Source organism: Dipodomys ordii, unplaced genomic scaffold, assembly GCF_000151885.1.
Source record: "Dipodomys ordii isolate 6190 unplaced genomic scaffold, Dord_2.0 Scaffold55, whole genome shotgun sequence".
Classification (NCBI taxonomy): domain Eukaryota; kingdom Metazoa; phylum Chordata; class Mammalia; order Rodentia; family Heteromyidae; genus Dipodomys; species Dipodomys ordii.
In genome coordinates, this window is record NW_012267271.1 from 1,059,682 (window position 1) to 1,077,398 (window position 17,717).

Below are 17,717 nucleotides of genomic sequence, written 5' to 3' on the forward strand. Positions count from 1 at the left end.
TGGGATGCCTTTACCTCCCCCTCAGGAGGTGCCCAGCAGGAGCCCACAGAGCCAGAAGCTCCAAAATCGGATTTCCACACCTCCTTCCACCCCAGAACAACGCCTTACCTCTCTAGCAGGAGGAAACAAAACATTAAGCAAGTGTTGCTCTGGTGTGTGAAGGGGATTTCAGAGGACCTGAGGAAACTTTCTTACAGGACTCTGCTTTTTTCTGCAATCTCTTTTGAGGCAAACTTGGGAAGCAGTTATGTACTCACTGACCCCAAGGGGATAAGGATGCTACTTCAAGGAGGCCACAATCAGCATCTGCAAGACATCTTGAGCTAGACACATACTTTGCATACACAAAATGTCCACAGAAAAGTTAGACAGGCTAATTTCTGACAGCTCCAGATAACAGGAGGAGAAACTGACTCTCAGCTTCCACTACTCAGGAGCAACAGCTCTTCCGATCCAAGGGATGTGAGACAAATACATAAATACAATTATCTGCAGAGCTTCAAGTGCAAGAGCAACACTGGAAAGTCCTTCTCCCCAAATGCAGTGACTTATGGGAAACAGATAGGACAATAAAAAAGAACAGCTGGAAAACTTAATTAAAGAACAGCACAAAAACTGACATTGTTTTGTAGAACCAGCCAATAGCCAAAGCTTTTTCCCCCTTACCTTAAGATACAGAAGCAGCTCTTGGCTCCTGAAGATAAGCGGCAGAACCCAAATCTCTGTTTGCTGTCAATGTCAGTGAGCACGAATGTGAAGTTTTGGCCAACTTGGCTAACTGTGAGGCTGTAGTAAAGACAGAACAAAGAGAGAAATGAACACTCACTAAGTTTCTTGATAAAGTATCTAATCACCACAAGTCATTGAACTGGTAACATTTCCTCTTAAAGTGAAATTCTTCATAAATAAGTTTAAATTTTACTTCAGCGGAAGGGGGAGGAGAGAAGGAAAGAGACAGCGGGGAAGAAACAACTAGGAAGCAGTCTGTTTGGGTGATCCCCGAACATCAAACTAATCAGTATTTCATACCTTCCACTTACTGAGTTCAGGCCCTGAGGTGGCTTGGTTAACAACCACCAATCCTGAAAAGAACATTCTACCCACCTCATGCATAATACAAAGAAAGGACAAGGACAAACATTGCCTCAAGTCAGCTAGTTAAGCAGCAAAAAGCTGTATTTTTAGTCTTGCTCTGACTCCAGTGGCACTCCACCAGCGTGCTGTGACTAACACACACCTGACTAACTCTCTAGTTTAAAAACTACAAGTTACCACAGCAGCAGAATTCAATTATCTTCTATGCCCCAGCTATAGGTAAGACATTTGAAGTACACACCATCCATCTCGTATATCTCACCACTACCCAGGAAATTCAGTGACATTCATGTGCTATAGAAAAGGATACTGAAGGAAAAAAATAGATTTGGAAAGTAATCAAGTTAACAGAATCACTAAGAGGACAAGCTGGTATTCAAACTGGTGAGCAAAGAGAGCAAGAATAGATGTTGTTATCCTAAATTCCTCTATCTTTCACAATTTCTAAGTTTATGTGGACAAGTTTCAGAGGACAGAGGTACCAAAATGTTAAACATCACAATGTAATAAAAAAAAAAATAGAAACAAGCCAGGTGCTGGCGGCTCATGCCTGTAATCCTAGCTACTCAGGAGGCTGAGATCTGAGGATCATGGTTCAAAGCCAGCCGAAGCAGGAAAGTCCATGAGACTGTTATCTCCAATAAACCACCAAAAAACTGGAAGTGGTACTGTGGCTCAAGTAGTAGAGTGCTAGCCTTGAGCTGAAAAGCTGAGGGACAGCACCCAGGCCCAGAGTTCAAGCCCCACAACTGACCAAAAAAAGAAAAAAAGTCTTAAGCAAAGACTTTTTTTTTTAAAGCCATACATTTCTGGTAAAAATACACTATTACACTATAATATAAACCATATAATATCACATATTCCTTTTTCGTATAATTTTTGTATAGATTTTTATGTATAGTTTACATTAAAGCAATATATAATAGTATTAAATAATTAAAAAGCATATAATGTATTTTAGTAAAATCAAACACTAACGTAAAAATAATGAACATATTAATCTAGAAATTCTCTTTCAAAAGTAACAAAACACTTTAAAATCTGCTACTTAATCAATTTATAGATAGTTTACATTCAATTCTTAAAAAATTTTAATACATTTGAGCCAGGTACTGGTGTTTCAAATTTATAATCCTAGCTACCCAGACCTGAGGTTCACAATTTGAAGCCATCTCAAGCAAGAAAGTTAGTGAAACCCTTATTTTCAATCAACCACCAAAAAGCTGTAAGTGGAGCTGTGGCTCAAGCAGTAGAGCATGAAAGAAAGAAAAAGGGAAGAGAGAGAGGGAGAGAGGGAGAGAGAAGGAGGGAGAGAGGCAGAGAGAAGGAGAGAGAGAGAGGCAGAGAGAAGGAGGGAGGGAGAGAGGGAGAGGGAGAGGAAGGAAGGAGAAAAGTAAAGAGAAAAAAGAACCCATATTCCAAATTCTAACACATAAATTTACAGTAATATTTTAGAATTTGAAATTGAATTACTCTAGCAATTAATCAACTAGTATTGTACATATATTGTATTTTTAAAGTTAACTCAAATTGTAAAATAGTCAAATCAGTAAAATATTCAAATTGAGGCTAGCACCTATAGTTTAGTATATAAATTTTAAGTGGAAATAAAAAGCATGGCTTACTAGGACTTTCCAAGATTCTTATTAAATCTTTGGATATGATATAAATTAAGTATTCAAATAGAGGGTAGATTTTCTTTCTAAAACTCTCCTTTACACACCACCTAAGAGAATTAATATTAAAAGGATAGTCAAAGTACCCCAGTACAAAGGTCAAGGGCCCTACCTAATTATTTTTAAGGAAACATTTTCATGCCTTGGAGAGTGGTTAGAGAGTAGAGGAAAATAATTCAGAAAGAAGTGTTCCACACTCCTTATTTAAGTAGGAAGGTGAACAAACACAAGGTGGCAATTTAAAAGCAACATGGTAATAAAGCAGGTGTAAGTAATGCTATCCCTCCACCTTACACAACCAAGAGAAGGAACACATTTCCATAAAAGTTATAGAGCTGTCAAGGGGACACCAAACGCTACCTTCTTATGGCTGTTATGTTTTATCTATAAAGCTTGGATACTGTGTTACTATGGTGATTTAATACTATGTTTTAAAGGGGGATTATATGATTAGTTTTAACAAGGTTGAGAACTGAAGATGTGTGAGAAACAGGATTCTGGTTCACATAATTAAAGTGATGTGGAGGAAAGTAGGCCTCAATGGGGGAGGAAAAACTTGTTTTTATTAAAATATTTAAAGCAGCAGGTCTAGATGAGTCTTACAATTAACATCACTTAAGAAATACTACTATGTGATAATACCAAATATAACTGTTCATTATTTTTACCTTAGGGTTTGATTTCACTAGAATGCATAAAATGAATATTCTTCTGAGAAGCATCCTAGAAAAGAAGGCTATTGATAGAACTAGATGAAAAGAAAACATGCAAGATCTCTAGGAAAAAGACATATGACTTGTAAATTGGCTGTCATTAATTTCCTACTATCTTTAAATTGCCATTAAAAATGCTGAACACTGCTGGGTACCAGTGGCTCACACCCATAATCCTAGCTATTCAAAAGCATGCAATCTGAAGATTGCAGTTTGAAGCCAGACCGAGCAGTCAAGCACATGAGACTATTATCTGCAATAACCACCAAAAAGCCAGAAGTGGCTCTGTGGCTCAAGTGGTAGAACACTAGCCTTCAGAGAAAAAGCTCAGTGACAACACCCAGACCCTGTTCAGGACCAAGAATTTGCAAAAACATACCCCCAAAAAAGAAAGAAGAAAAGAAAAGCAGTTTTCACTGCTTTTTAGCTATAAGAAAAAAAAAAAAAAAGCTTTTTAGGCTAAAAGAAAAATTCATTACTTACATCCTAGGTTTGAAGCCCAACTCAGTCACTGCTAACTAAGCCTTCAGTTAGCAAGTTACTTACAGCCAATAAATACCTTTGTTTCTTCACCTAGAATACCATACAACTCAAAGAGTTATTTGGAGAATATTTGGAGTTATTTGGGATAGCACCTTAGTATAAAGGACAGAATCATGAATAAAAGGTAGGTAAGCTGTTGCTAAGGGAATAAAAATGTAAAACTCACATTAAAATCATGCATTTACAAAGAATCTTCCTGATAGTGCTTTATAGTCTCCATGAATGTCTTTTTTGTTTTGTTTTGTTTTGTTGGTCGTGGGGCCTGAACTCTGGGCCTGAGCACTGTCCCTCAGCAATTCTGCTCAAGGCTAGCGCCCTACCACTTGAGCCAAAGCGCCACTTCCAGCTTTTTCTGCATATGTGGTGCTGAAGAATCGAACCCAGGGCCTCATGCATGCAAGGCAAGCACTCTACCACTGAGCCACCTTCCTAGCCCCTCCATGAATGTCTTATCTGTGCATTTTTTTCAAGTAAGGATAGTCCTCTGGAAGACCAAATGACCCACATTGGCATTAAAGTGAAAAACTTAGGGAGCAGAGGCAAAGCCACAGCTTAGAAGACACTTTTTTTTTTTTTTGGTCTGTTGTTAGGCTTAAATTTAGGGCCTGGGTGCCATCCCTGAGCTTCTGCACTCAGAGCTAAGCTCTACTACTTTGAGCCACAGCACCAGTTCAGGTTTTCTGATGGTTAATTGGAGATAATAGTCTCAAAGACTTTACTGCCCAGGCTGGTTTGAACCACAATCCTCAGATCTCAGCTTCCTGAGTGGCTAGGATGACAGACGCGAGCCCCAGGCGCCCCACTAAAAAGCACTTCTTATTCTTAATGGACTCCTCCTGAAGTATAAGTCATCAAAAACACAAAATCAATTGACTCCAAAATACTTTCCCTTGGCCATTTTTCAATAAACTAAGTCTGTAAGGGGCAGGGAAACAAAGGTTAACTTGAAGTATCCTGAATCTATGAGTAATCTGTCATTCTTTCTCTATCTGCTGAGGTAGTCTATGGGAAAGTATGCTGTATCCCATAATATGAGCCTGCTTCCTGAAAGGTTGTAGTTTTTGGCCTTCCTTACAATATCAGCATCCATAATTTCTACAGGAATCAGAGATTCTATAATGATTAAATTAAAAGGAACTTTAGAAACCACTTCAACCAATTCCCATTTTTCATAGATGGGAAAACTGAGATGTAGGGTTTTGTCTTCCAAAGTAATTAGGACTAGGACAAAAACCTGGCCAAACCTTTAGTTGAATGACTTTCCTTCCAACATGTTGTACTAAACCCAAAGGAAACTTCCCCAAGAAGTTTCACTTCAGTTTAAGGAACCAAAAGTATGTGAAGAATGCAGATGGGCTGTCTCAGCAAAATTGATTGTACTTCTTGCCAAGCTACAGAAATCAAACTTGAGTATCATCAGAAATAAACCAAGAGATCAGGTTCCAATCCAGATGATCCTTAGATGTTTTTCCCATGCTTAGTTAGGCACATATGGAATATAAGGGAGAAAAGTAATGACTATTCAAACCAAGACTAGACTTCATGCTGCCTCAAAAATGTCTGTTTGCTATGGAAAGTTACCCAGCAGCATTTGGCTTAGTCTTGAAGTTGTTTACAGGTCCACTGTATGAACAGCCTGGCATATGTGGATAGGGAGTTTGGGTCTAATCTTCTAGTGAGAAATGAAATTTTATATGTCAGTCTCATGTTAAGCTTAACCATTTTGCAAAATGAGCTCCAATTATACAAGTACTATAACGTGCTGGATATGCAATGCTGATATTATAAATGGAGATCCTGCCCTTGTAAAGTTCATTATCTAGTTGGAATCATAAATATACCCAAAAATCTGATTGTAATAGTATTACAAAACCAAAGAAGCACCAAGACAGAAGAAAATGGCAGAAAAAGGAGAAACCTGACTGAGATAATGTGATCAGATATAGTTTCTCAGGAATGACAACAATCTTCACCTAAAGGATGGGATGAAGCAGCTACTCAAGGAGCTACTCAAGGAACAAAGGACTAGGTATTTCAGGCAGAGAGAAAAGCTGTGCAAAGATTCTGTGAGCTGGAAAGAGCCAGACATGTTCACGGAATGAAAAAGATAGCATGTACAGCTGAAGCACAGATACTATCCCAACAGCATATAGTGGTATCACATAACGTAAGCTACATAGGAGTTGGAGGCGTGGCTCAGTCTGTAGAGTGCCAGCCAATGAGCAAAGCGTCAGGTACCAAGGTGAAGTCCTGGTCCTGCAACAACAACAAAAAGTAAGCTACATAAAGTGGCCATCAGATCATGCAGAATGCCTCATTAAGAATGAGAACCTAGGGGCTGGGAAGGTGGCTCAGTGGTTGAGCGCTTGCCTTGCATGTATGAGGCCCTGGGTTCGATTCCTCAGCACCACATAACCAAAAAGAAAAAAGCCAGAAGTGGCGCTGTGGCTCATGTGGTAGAGTGCTAGCCTTGAGCTGAAGAGCTGAGGGACAGCACCCAGGCCCAGAGTTCAGGCCCCAAGACTGGAACCAAAAAAAAAAAAAAAGAATGAGAACCTAGGGATGGGGGAGGGGACCAGATAAAGGTAATGAAAATCCACTGACTGGCTTTAGTCAAGAGAAAAGCACAATCAGGCTCATGGTTTCAAAAATTAGATCTGATTCACATAAGAATAATTTGAAAGAATGTAGAGTAGGAGCAGAGGAAATGATTAAGAGGCTACTGCAGTACTGTAAATAAGATTAGAAATGGAGAAGGGTAGACAATTCAAGTTTTGGACAACAGGTATAAGTAAAAGATGAACTAAGAATTAGGGGTGAAGGTGGGGGCACATGAAAGGAGAGTAGACTACCATCTGATAACAGGAAAGGCTTAAGAAGTTTAAATGAGATAGTCAAGAGCTCTAGTGTGTTAAGTCTGAGAAGCCTGTAAAAAATTTATATTGCAATCTCAAGTACAGAGTTGGTTGTTCTTAGGAAATCAGAAGAAACATTTGTTTGGAGCTATCAATTTCGAAGTCATCTACACAAAGATGGTATTTATCAGAGTGGCAAAAAGATCACTTTAACGAAAAGAGCACAGAAAAACAGGAGAGCATTCAACACTCAATCACTCATTCACAGAAACATCAAGTGAGAGAGGATGAGTAGAGGTGATCTTCAAAGAAAAACCGATCTATGAGAAAGAACAAAAAGGAAAGAGATGTCAACAGTACTGATGCATCAAGATGAGAAAAGACATCTATTGCACTGAACAATGCAAGGATGTAGTTGACTTTGATAGGAACAGCTCTACTTGACAACAGAAGCAAGAGAGACTGAAAAGGCAATGAGGAATAAGTTGAAGTGTGTCAATCAGTAGCCCAAGAAGTGGGAATCAGGCATAATTGAGTGGAAACGAAGAGTCAAAAGATGGGTATTGTTTTTAGAATGGAGGAAGATTAGGACGTACGATGATTCAAAAGAGGCAGTGATGAAAAAAGAAGCAGTGAGGTCTAAACTGTATTAGAACCCCAGATAGTCTACATTAACTATTTGAGCATGGGCAGGGTATTATATTTTTCTAATCATTAAAAAATAATTACTTTGGAGACTGGTTTGAAGAATAGAAATAATGCATATAAAGTAATAATATATAGTAGGTACAAAGCAAAAAAAATCATTATTGTTAGGCAATTATAAAATTCAAGAGGTAGAAATAAAACATTTTCTCACCCTATTTACTAGAGCTTACTAACAGTTTTCTAAGACTTTTATGAAGCTATCTTCTCCTTCAGTGAATAAGGAGCATTAGGCAACCACTTTTCTTTTCTTTTTTTTCTGGCAATAATGAGATTTTTCACTAATGGCAGTACTGAGGTTTGAACTCAGGGCCTCACCTCTGTGAGGCAGGCAATCTACCACTTGAGCCATACTGCCAGTTCTACCTTCTTTCTTGTTTTGTTTGTTGTTGTGGTTTTGTACTGAGGATTCAACTTAGAGCCATACTTGCAAAAGTAAAGGCTTTAAGAATTAAGCAATCCCCCAAGTCATTTGCTTTTATTTTGACTTTAGTTTCACATTAAGTTTGCCCAAACTGACCTCAAACTGCAATCCCAGTATCTGTCTCCCAAAGAACTGGGATTACAGGCATGAGTAACTATCAAACTATTTCTTCCCATATGTAATTAAATGAGCCTCAAAGCTCCCTTCTATAAAACACCTTTAATCTGCCTAATCTTAGGTTTCTTGCCTCTTTGTTCAAAGATCACAATAGGCCACACACTACCAGACAAAAGGTAACAACTATCTGCTGAAGAAACTCACCAAACAATTCTAACAATTAATAGAGATCTGTCCACTGCCTTCCTTACATGAGACTGACAAAGGAAGTATGAATAACTATTAAAATAAAAAGTACTGAAACCCTGAACTGGAGGTATATAGCTCAAATGGTAGACTGCAAGACATGAATGAACAAGCCAAGTGAGAATACAAAGCCCTGAGTTCAAGCCCCAGGTAAATAAATAGGTAAAAGCTTTTTAAAAGTACCAAAGCCAAAGAAACAATAGAGAACTCATCCAATTCCCTCATTTTATCCAGGAAGAAATGAAAGAGCATAGAAGAGAAGCTAAAAGCCTTATAGCACAGAATAAGTCAGTGGTAGCACCTAAATTAAAACCTAGATTTGCTGTTTGCTTCCCCCAAACTGTCCAGCAAGGCCCAATTGCTCTGCCATTATCTAATGCTGTGAAAATAATCATGAAACACAAGTGAGCACATAATTTAAGCTAAACTATGGACTAACAGGGCTCAAGTGGACTTGGTTTGAAGTGGGGTGATTGCATGAGGGTGGACCTGAGAGGAGAGGTCTGGGAAGATACATGCAAATTCACTACTCATATTGTGCATGCATGCTATTTTCTTCAGCTATCTAAATTTCTTACTTTTCTACAATAATATGTGACTTCAGAAATAAATTTTTGAAGTTTGCTTTATGTTGGATGAATTTAATAGAGGTAGCATGGTAAAACAAAAAAAGTATGGTAGAACTGGACTGTGAAAAATGATTGGGAAAGCATTTTTACTACACACTAGGAGTGGAACCTTGGGCATGTTACTGAATCTATCTGAGCCTCTATTCCTCTACATGTGGAAACCAACATTTCAGTGCAAGAAAAGCATGCAGCAGAATGCCAAGCACATAGCAAATATGTAGTTATGTAATAATAAAATGATAACTAGCATTTGAACTACATTTGTATCTGTGGTTACATCCTATATAATTAAATGATATCTTTGTTCCTAAAGAGATGTTGTCATTTCATTTCATTCTCCTAACCATATAAGGATATAAGTATAGTTTATGGCAACTGATGGTAACATACTTTGAGTTCTTTCAGATAAGCACAAACAGGGAAAAGAATAGCTTTGCCATAATCCAATACATCTTGAGATCTTTGACAAACTGAACCTGTCAGCCATCAAGAGCAAGCAAACAGCAACCGAAATATTGATATAGAATGGGACTTCACTTTTGTTTACATCATCAATAAGGAGAAAAGATTTTGGGCTCCATATAAGGAATTGGCACTGGCATGCCAATATTCTTCTTCACCACAAGTTTTGAGGACAGAGGATGATAGAAATAACTGTGGCTGTGATAATAAGCCAATTACTTCCCCTCCATGGATCTTGATTTCCTATCTGTAAAATGGGATGTTCAACCCAGATGAGTCTCAGCTTTAAACTCTAGAAGTGTTGCTCCCACACAGTTTCAAGGCCTCCTGTGGCCAGAGCCCAACCTCTCATGGTACACATCACCCTCTCCCAGCAGGCTCCATCTGTTCTGGCTGAACATCTCCAGGCTCACTCAGGGTTTCTCCTCTGCTTTGCTCTGCAGTACATATGGGGTGTTAGGCTCCCCCTTGCACTTATCCACTTCTTGCTGGCCTGGCAGACTCAACATAAGTCTCACCCACCATAACAAGTTTTCTCCGACCATGTCAGTCTCCTCTAACCGCGTCATCTTTTCAAACAGTGTTTAAAATGCTTTTATTATACTGCTTAGATTTTACTAGGAACACATGGAAGACAGAGCTCCAAGTCTAAGACCATTTCCATATTCTGCACATCACCCAACACATCCTGAGCCTTCCCTTGTTCTCTGGAGGGGGTGGGGGAAATAATACCTATCATCTAGAGTTGCTCCAAAGAATAAATGAAATATCAGACAATATCTAGAACTTTGACTAAAAGCAATTAGAAATCCAAATGTTAATCCCTTCCATTTCTCTCTATGTTTACTGACATTCTCCACGAGGTGGTCTGCTGAATAAGATATTCACTTGAGAGATGAAAACCTAGAATTGGGTAGGAGCCTCAAGCATCATGGGTGAGTCAATTTCTCTGCAGCTTAGACTGTTTCAAATGAACATAATGATACTTATTCCCATCTCATGATGAGAAAATGAGGTAACACATAAGAAAATACTGAGTATTATTATTTTTCATAAGTCCAGCTTTCAGGGGAAAAAACTTAAAAACAACACAAGACAGCAAGATGTCAACATGCCCATGAAGAGACATTTCTATCACTAAGTAATTTTGTGCAAAAAAATTGTAAAGAACATGATTAAGGGAGAGTAATTTAAAGAACTGGGTTTTAGAAGAAAAATATTTCTCCAACGACAATGAAAAGGTATCTAGCAATACTGGTGACAAAAAAAGATCCTAGAATTATCAACGATAGGACTTTGCTTTTCTTCCATTTCAGAATATAATCATCCAGACAGGTAGATAAGCAGAGGGGTACAGTGGTGATGAGAGAAAGAGAAAAGTGTGTATGTTTTATGTGTGCATGCATATGAGTTAAGGTGGGGCAGAGATTTAATCTCATTTTGAATTTCTTCTAACATTAGTTTACAAAGTCAATTAAGAAATATCTATCAAAAACAGATCACCTCTCTAATATGAAGTCATATAAAGTCATATAGTAAGTCATATTCTTATACATTTTTGTTAAATAACTACATTAAAAAATCATTTCAACTTTATTACTTTGTACAAGTATGTCTTTGTCATAATTTGTAATACATTTCAGAAGTGACTGGAGATTTCATGCATCACTAATTCATACATACAAATGTGAAACATCTCTAAACAATACCCTATTTCCTTTCTATTTTTAGATGGAATAAGAGACAAGAAGCCTCTTATTACTAAGAATGGCTCTCTTAAAATTAAGACTATTCTGTTTTGAGCACCAATCTGCCACTAAAACATCACTGGTACTAGGTTTTAAAGAGATCTGAGTCTGGAAATACTACAATAGTTGATTGGCTGAAAATGTAAGATGTTAGAACCAGGGAGAGCAGTGATTATAAGTGGCTGGCAACATTCCAAAGTTGCTCTTTAGTACTCTTTTAAACTCGTTTGGCTACCAATTCTCATCCAACACCATTTTTAGGCTTATGCCAAATAAGCCAGAACAGTAGTATTACAAAGTAGTACAAAGACCTAAGCAGAATACAGGCTACTCATATGCTCTCAACACGACTACAGTCCTCAGATCCAGCCTCATTCATGTATATTAAAATATTGATAAAGTCTTCCTGAAAATGGGCCCACTTTGTAGCTTTCTTGAAGCATATTATGGAAGTTGCTACTTACAATATTTATTTTTTACAACCTGTCACTAAAGATGAATTTTTCAAAGCAATGCATACAGTCTCATAGTTCAATTTTCCATTAAGAGAAAATTAACAGACAACAATCAAGTGAACAAATTAATGATTACAAAAATATTTCAACTATAATGAAAACTACAGTAAACATTTCTTTCAAAGTATTGATATTCTATTAATATAATCAGTAAATTATAATTTTATAAAGTAAAATTTTTTAAAACTTCCAAAATGTTATCATTTAACTATGGCTTATTTTAAAAATAAGGTCACCACAAATAAACCTTGGATTGTTTTAATTACCTTGGAGTTCTTATATTTGTACCTTTCCAGAAAATGGTTATAAATACTAGAAAAATGTTTAGATAGTTGTATACTTTTTAGTATGAATGCCAAATTCAGTATTAATGCTGATTTCTCCAGAGAAATACTAAACACTCTCAGTCACTTAAGACAAAATTTAAAATAGTCTAAGAAACATGCCTTTGAAAGAGCAGGCTTTTTTAGGCCTATCCTGATTTAAAGTATAAGTTAAAGACTGGGAAAACCCACATCTATACAATACTCATAAGACCATGGAGTCATGTAATATTATTTGTTTAAGCCAAATACATTTACACTTAAATAAAAAATTAAATAGCACTGGATTGAACACCAACCATTCTTAATCATGACTTAAGTCTGATAACCAAAATCAAAACTTAAATGCCATCCAAAACATATATCACAAACTAACGAATACAAAGCTCTAAGCTTTAAACTTTTTGATGGTATCAATAAAATCCCCAGGAAAAGAAAATATTGCAACTCTCCATGGAACATAGATGCTTTAAATCATGGTTAAACAGACAGAATGTTAAGAATGGTATGGTTTTTATTTTCTATAGAAGGTTTATGACACTTTTTTTTTCTAATAAAGTTGAAAATCTGACACTACCTGTCCATATAGAAGGGGAAACAAAACTTGGTCAAAGTCTGTAGAACTTCCTGTGGAGAGAAAGAGAGATAATTTATACATCTAATGGGACCAATAAATCTAACATTAACCACAACACACAATCTACCAACTTTACCCTGAAGAAAGAGGAGACAGATGAAGAAATATGGGCTTTATCAATTACAAGGAGGAGTACCAGGCAGTCAATCATGAGAAATAATAAACATGATCAAACTTCATTAAAAATGAAAAATTAATCAAGAATCACACATGGGTAAGCAGCAGGAGCCATGCAGGAAAGCTCCAAAGGGAGGGAGGCGCTTGGGTTGCAGAGTGTTAACACCCCTCCAGGGACCATCTCCAGCCTGACCATATGGATCAGAGTGAATAACACCAAGCCACATGGGTTTGGCCTGGCAGGGCCGCTGTTGCTGGCACTGTTTTTGCCTGTTACCTAGGAACAGAGGGGGCCAGGATTAAACAACACTTCCCAACATCAATAGGCAAAATTACAGCAGAACAGAAAGCCAACTTGAAGTTCATTGTCTTTGAACCTTGTCAGCAATATTTTTTTAGAGTTTAGAACCACTTATTTTATAAAGAAGTTGACATTTTGTCACAAAATAATTTTGGGATCAAGCTGGAACCATTATAAGTATATACTGTCTTTAGCTTAATATCATTACTATAATTAGACATACTTACCTGTTTTTAGTTTATTAAAATCCAAACCAAAGTATTAGTTTAAATCCCTTTTTTAAAAACACAAATACAGGGGTGTATCAGCCAAACACATTATTAAAAAAAAAGGGCACAAAAAGTAGAATGACATCTCAAAGACTTATCCATGAAAGACAGTATTTTTAAATTAAGACAAGAATACTAGTACATACAACACAATCTACAGTGATGTGGAACTTTTCCCAACAGACACATTTTTCACACCCAGTATATAGACATATTACTAACCACATATATAAGTAATTAACTGCTACTTCCTTCATAGAATTTACTTTAGCTCAGTTTAACTGCAGGTTTGGACAGTCCACAGTTGGTGCTTATCATAAGTTCATAGACCAATGTTATAAATTTTGAAAAGTATTCCTTTCATGCATTTGATTTGCTTTTTAACTATTTAAAATCCAACTTCAAGACAAAATGAAGAACACATTTTTCAGTCACTGAGAAGCTGGTTCAAATTAAAACAAACCTTCCCACTACAAATACTAATCCAAGTGATAAATTAAAGATCAGTTTACAAATGTAGCACTTTTCTAACCAATAATAATGAGTTATCAATGCTAACTGAATTGATGCTTCTCGCTTCATTTATTTTTAAAACCAGTTCTATCATTCAAGAAATAAACCACATCAATCTAATAACCCACTCAATGAAGCAGAAAGCACATTGACTTGCTCTGCCAGAGCATGTTCCGCCTACATAATTCAATTGAGCATATCCTATTTTTTAATATCATCTTGAACTGGTACTATGTATATCACAGCACTGTTAAGGCATGTTATGAAAGAATGAGAAATAGGAAACTAAAAAATAAGAAAGAGTAAACAAGAATGGCTAGCATATTCTGAGAGGCATTATCTATAAATTTGTTAATTTTATCACAGCATTCACAGGTTCATATATATATATATCATTTTTAAAACAATTATGTAAATAAACTGCAATAGCTAATAATGGAATGGGAACAAGAGTAATTTCTCAATATTTAATGTTCCTATCATGCAAGTAGTACAAAAAGAGACCATATAAAACATTTATTTTAATGTTTTCAGTTTTAATTATGAAATGTACAGTGATACACATAAACAAAACGTTGTGACTTATGTGTATTTTAAAAACAACAAGTGGAAGTGGCGCTGTGGCTCAAGTGGTAGAGCACTAGCCTTGAGCTGAAGAGCTCAGGGACAGCGCCCAGGCCCAGAGTTCAAGCCCCACAACCAACATAAATAAATAAATAAAAATTAAAAAGTTAAGAATGTTAAGCCAAGAGCTGGTGGCTTATGCCTCTATAAAAAACAACAACAACAAGGATTCTTCTGTTTCAAATAATACCACAAAGTATCTCTTAACCTCAAAGTACGTACCAAACATGCTTTAAAACTTAGTACCAAATGTTCACTCACTGCCACTATCAACTACAAAGACATTTATCTTTCACCTCTCAAAAGTTTCAGGTGCAGAAAGACTTCTCTACTCTATGTTGGAGTTGAGCTGGCAAAAGGCCTCAAAGATTTTTGAAAGAAAGAACTCCCATGGCTATGAGAAAGCACTGCGCTCTACAGCAGAGAAAAAGGAATCTAATATGCCCAACTTATTACCCACTACAATATCAAAACTACTTATCACTTTATCTAATGTCAAGAGTAATAACCAACCATGAACTTGCCTGTCAGATAATATTAGTGCAAATATCAAAATACCCAATGTACACTGAGTGTAATCCACCTTCCACGAGCTTTCCTTTTTACCCACAAAAACAGAGATAAATCTAATTAAGCAGTAGAGAGGAAAAGGGAAAGGAGAAAGTAGAGGAAATATAGGCAAATGTAGGGACAGGTTTGTACATTACAACATGTTTCTTCATGTTTATGTTATTTTGAAAGCTTGATATTCCAATTTAAGTCAAACAAGATGGTGGCATGCTGTCAGAGGAAAACAAAAATGAGCATCTACTTGGTGCTAGGCATATTTACACATGATCTCAATCAGAATTGAAATATCTACTTCTCAGTTTGGAAAAGGGAGGAGAAAAAGAGGGAGGAGAAACAGGCAGTGTTCATTATAAATAAAAACTGTTAAGATAAATTGCCTTTCTTAACATCGATGCTTTCTTCACATATAAATATTCAACTGCCTTATCCTCTTTGTCCAAAGAAAACACAATTATTCAAATATGGAAAAGCCACTCTCCAAGGGAAGGGCGGGAAGGGGGGGTGGGCTTTACAACCCTGATGGGAATCTATTTTCAGCATTCTAGTTATGGAAGCGCACCCTAACATCTTTCAATATTAACCTTACTGGGAAAACAGTCATTAACTGTGACCAAACCCTTTTTCTTTCTAGAACCTGGCTATGGAACTTCCTTTGTCTACAGCAATTTTCCTGTTCTCTCCCCCACACAAGCTCTTTCAGACAAGCAGCCTCAGTACAACTTCAACTACTGCCACATAAATGGGATCTCAGAGGTCCAGCCCAGCTGATGAAATGTAAATGACCTCATTGCCAAGGCAGGGGGTGGGGCGGATTGTGTGCCAGCTCTCCAGATCAATTCCCAAGTTTATATTTTCACAAATCTTTTTATGTACAGTTTGATTTTTTAACATTTTAATGAGCAAAAAAAGTGAATCTATAGTAGCCAGCCACCACAGTTAAAGTGCGGGGCATGAACTAGGTCCCAGGAGGGAACCAGTCCACCATGTCACCAGTGGCTTTAGGACATTCACCACCTGGTTCCATGTCCCCAGGTTCCAACTCTTTTCATAATCAAAACACTGCTGACATTATAAACCCCAGACGGGTTTTCTAAAATCCCTTCCAATCAATATATCCAACACATAACTTATTGGAGACAACACTGAGCTCATTGATTAAGGTGAGTTCAGTACTAAAGTTTTCAAAATAAATGAGACAAGAATATAGCATTCAACCTCTTTGTGTCACCAGACAATTTATGAAATTGGCAATTTCCAAAAGGGCTTTTCTTCCTAACAAAATATATGATACTTCATGTGGGAAAAAATAGGAGCTGAGAGGGCAGGGAGGAAGTATGGTAGGGAGGCAGTCACACAAGTCTTTCAGTTACGCATATATTAAAATAGTAGATTGCACAATGTAGCAGGAAAGCAATGTCTACAAAGCTTTGTTCACAAGAAGATCATCTCAAACTTCACAGTCCCAACCAAAGTTATTAACACAACTAATACTTGATGAAATGAAGATCAGAAATGAACTCATGGTTCATCTTCATCTATTCTGGATTCATTTCACCCAATTTAAATTCTAACTCTAGTCAGAAAGCCCATCAAGGGAGTTTGTACCAATGTGGAGAAGATAGCATTCTAGCACTAGGCCATTCTTTTTTTTTTTTTTGGTTGGTCGTGGAGCTTGAACTCGGCTTGGGCGCTGTCCCTGTGCTCTTCAGCTCAAGGTGAGCGCTCTACCACTTGAGCCACAGCGCCACTTCAGGTTTTCTAGTGGCTTATTAGTCACACAGACTTTCCTGCGCCAGTGGCTTTGGATCCTCAGATCAGCCTTCTGAGTAGCTAGGATTACAGGCGTGAACCACTGGCGCTGTTCTTTTAAAAACCTAGTAATGTTATATACTTACAATATCCACTACAGAATACTGTCTGGAAGCAAAACTTTGAAGACTAAATTCAATGAAGCTAGCTGGGATTATAGATTGTGAGGTTTGGCTAATTCACATCAAATATAGATGTAGGAAATCCTATTACAGTCTTGTTTCAGATGTCAAATACTTTGTTTGCCTGGCTTCACTGAAATCTATAAATGAACATTAGTTTTATTTAGCAGATGAAAATAATGAGCAGCTAAATTCAGATTTATACACTCCACAAATGAATGCTACCTGAAGATAAAAGCCCAAGCCTGACTATAGTATCCACCACTGGAGTCAGGGAGTGAGGCACATTCCCCATAGTTTAGAGAAAACACAATGTGTGCAGAAAATACTGTGAATAAATGAATGTATGTTAAAATATTTAAAGCCACAATTAGCCTCTTTGTGGCTGGCTGAAAGCTGATAGAGCAAGTTGATAATTTACCTTTGTCCAAAGACAGTGAAAGAGGAACAGAAGGAAATCAATGGGGAACATTTCCTAGGTTTCGTATATCTAATTTATTTGTTCATTTCAAAATATAGGTATGGGATGAAAAGATCAGCAGAGCTCAAATTCCTAAAATACTCTCTATGTTTAAATGTCTTTTTTAATAGCATGAGGGAAATGCTGACCCTCTAAATCCTGCAATGGACAGCAGTGCTACTAACTTGAAAGAAAAGCCTTTGATTGATCATCTTAAAACTCAAGTTGAAAGTTAAAAACAGAA

At 37.0% G+C, this 17,717-nt stretch overlaps 1 protein-coding gene across 1 annotated transcript in view; it reads right to left on the minus strand.

Moving 5' to 3' along the window:
• Dennd1a (DENN/MADD domain containing 1A) overlaps nt 1-17,717 on the minus strand; it is a 445,652-nt gene that overhangs the window by 334,359 nt on the left and 93,576 nt on the right. The window contains exons 4-5 of the mRNA XM_013021256.1: nt 12,629-12,678; nt 667-786 (exon numbers count right to left, since the gene is read on the minus strand). Coding sequence (XP_012876710.1) covers nt 667-786; nt 12,629-12,678 — 170 coding nt within the window. The remainder of the gene's footprint in view (nt 1-666; nt 787-12,628; nt 12,679-17,717) is intronic.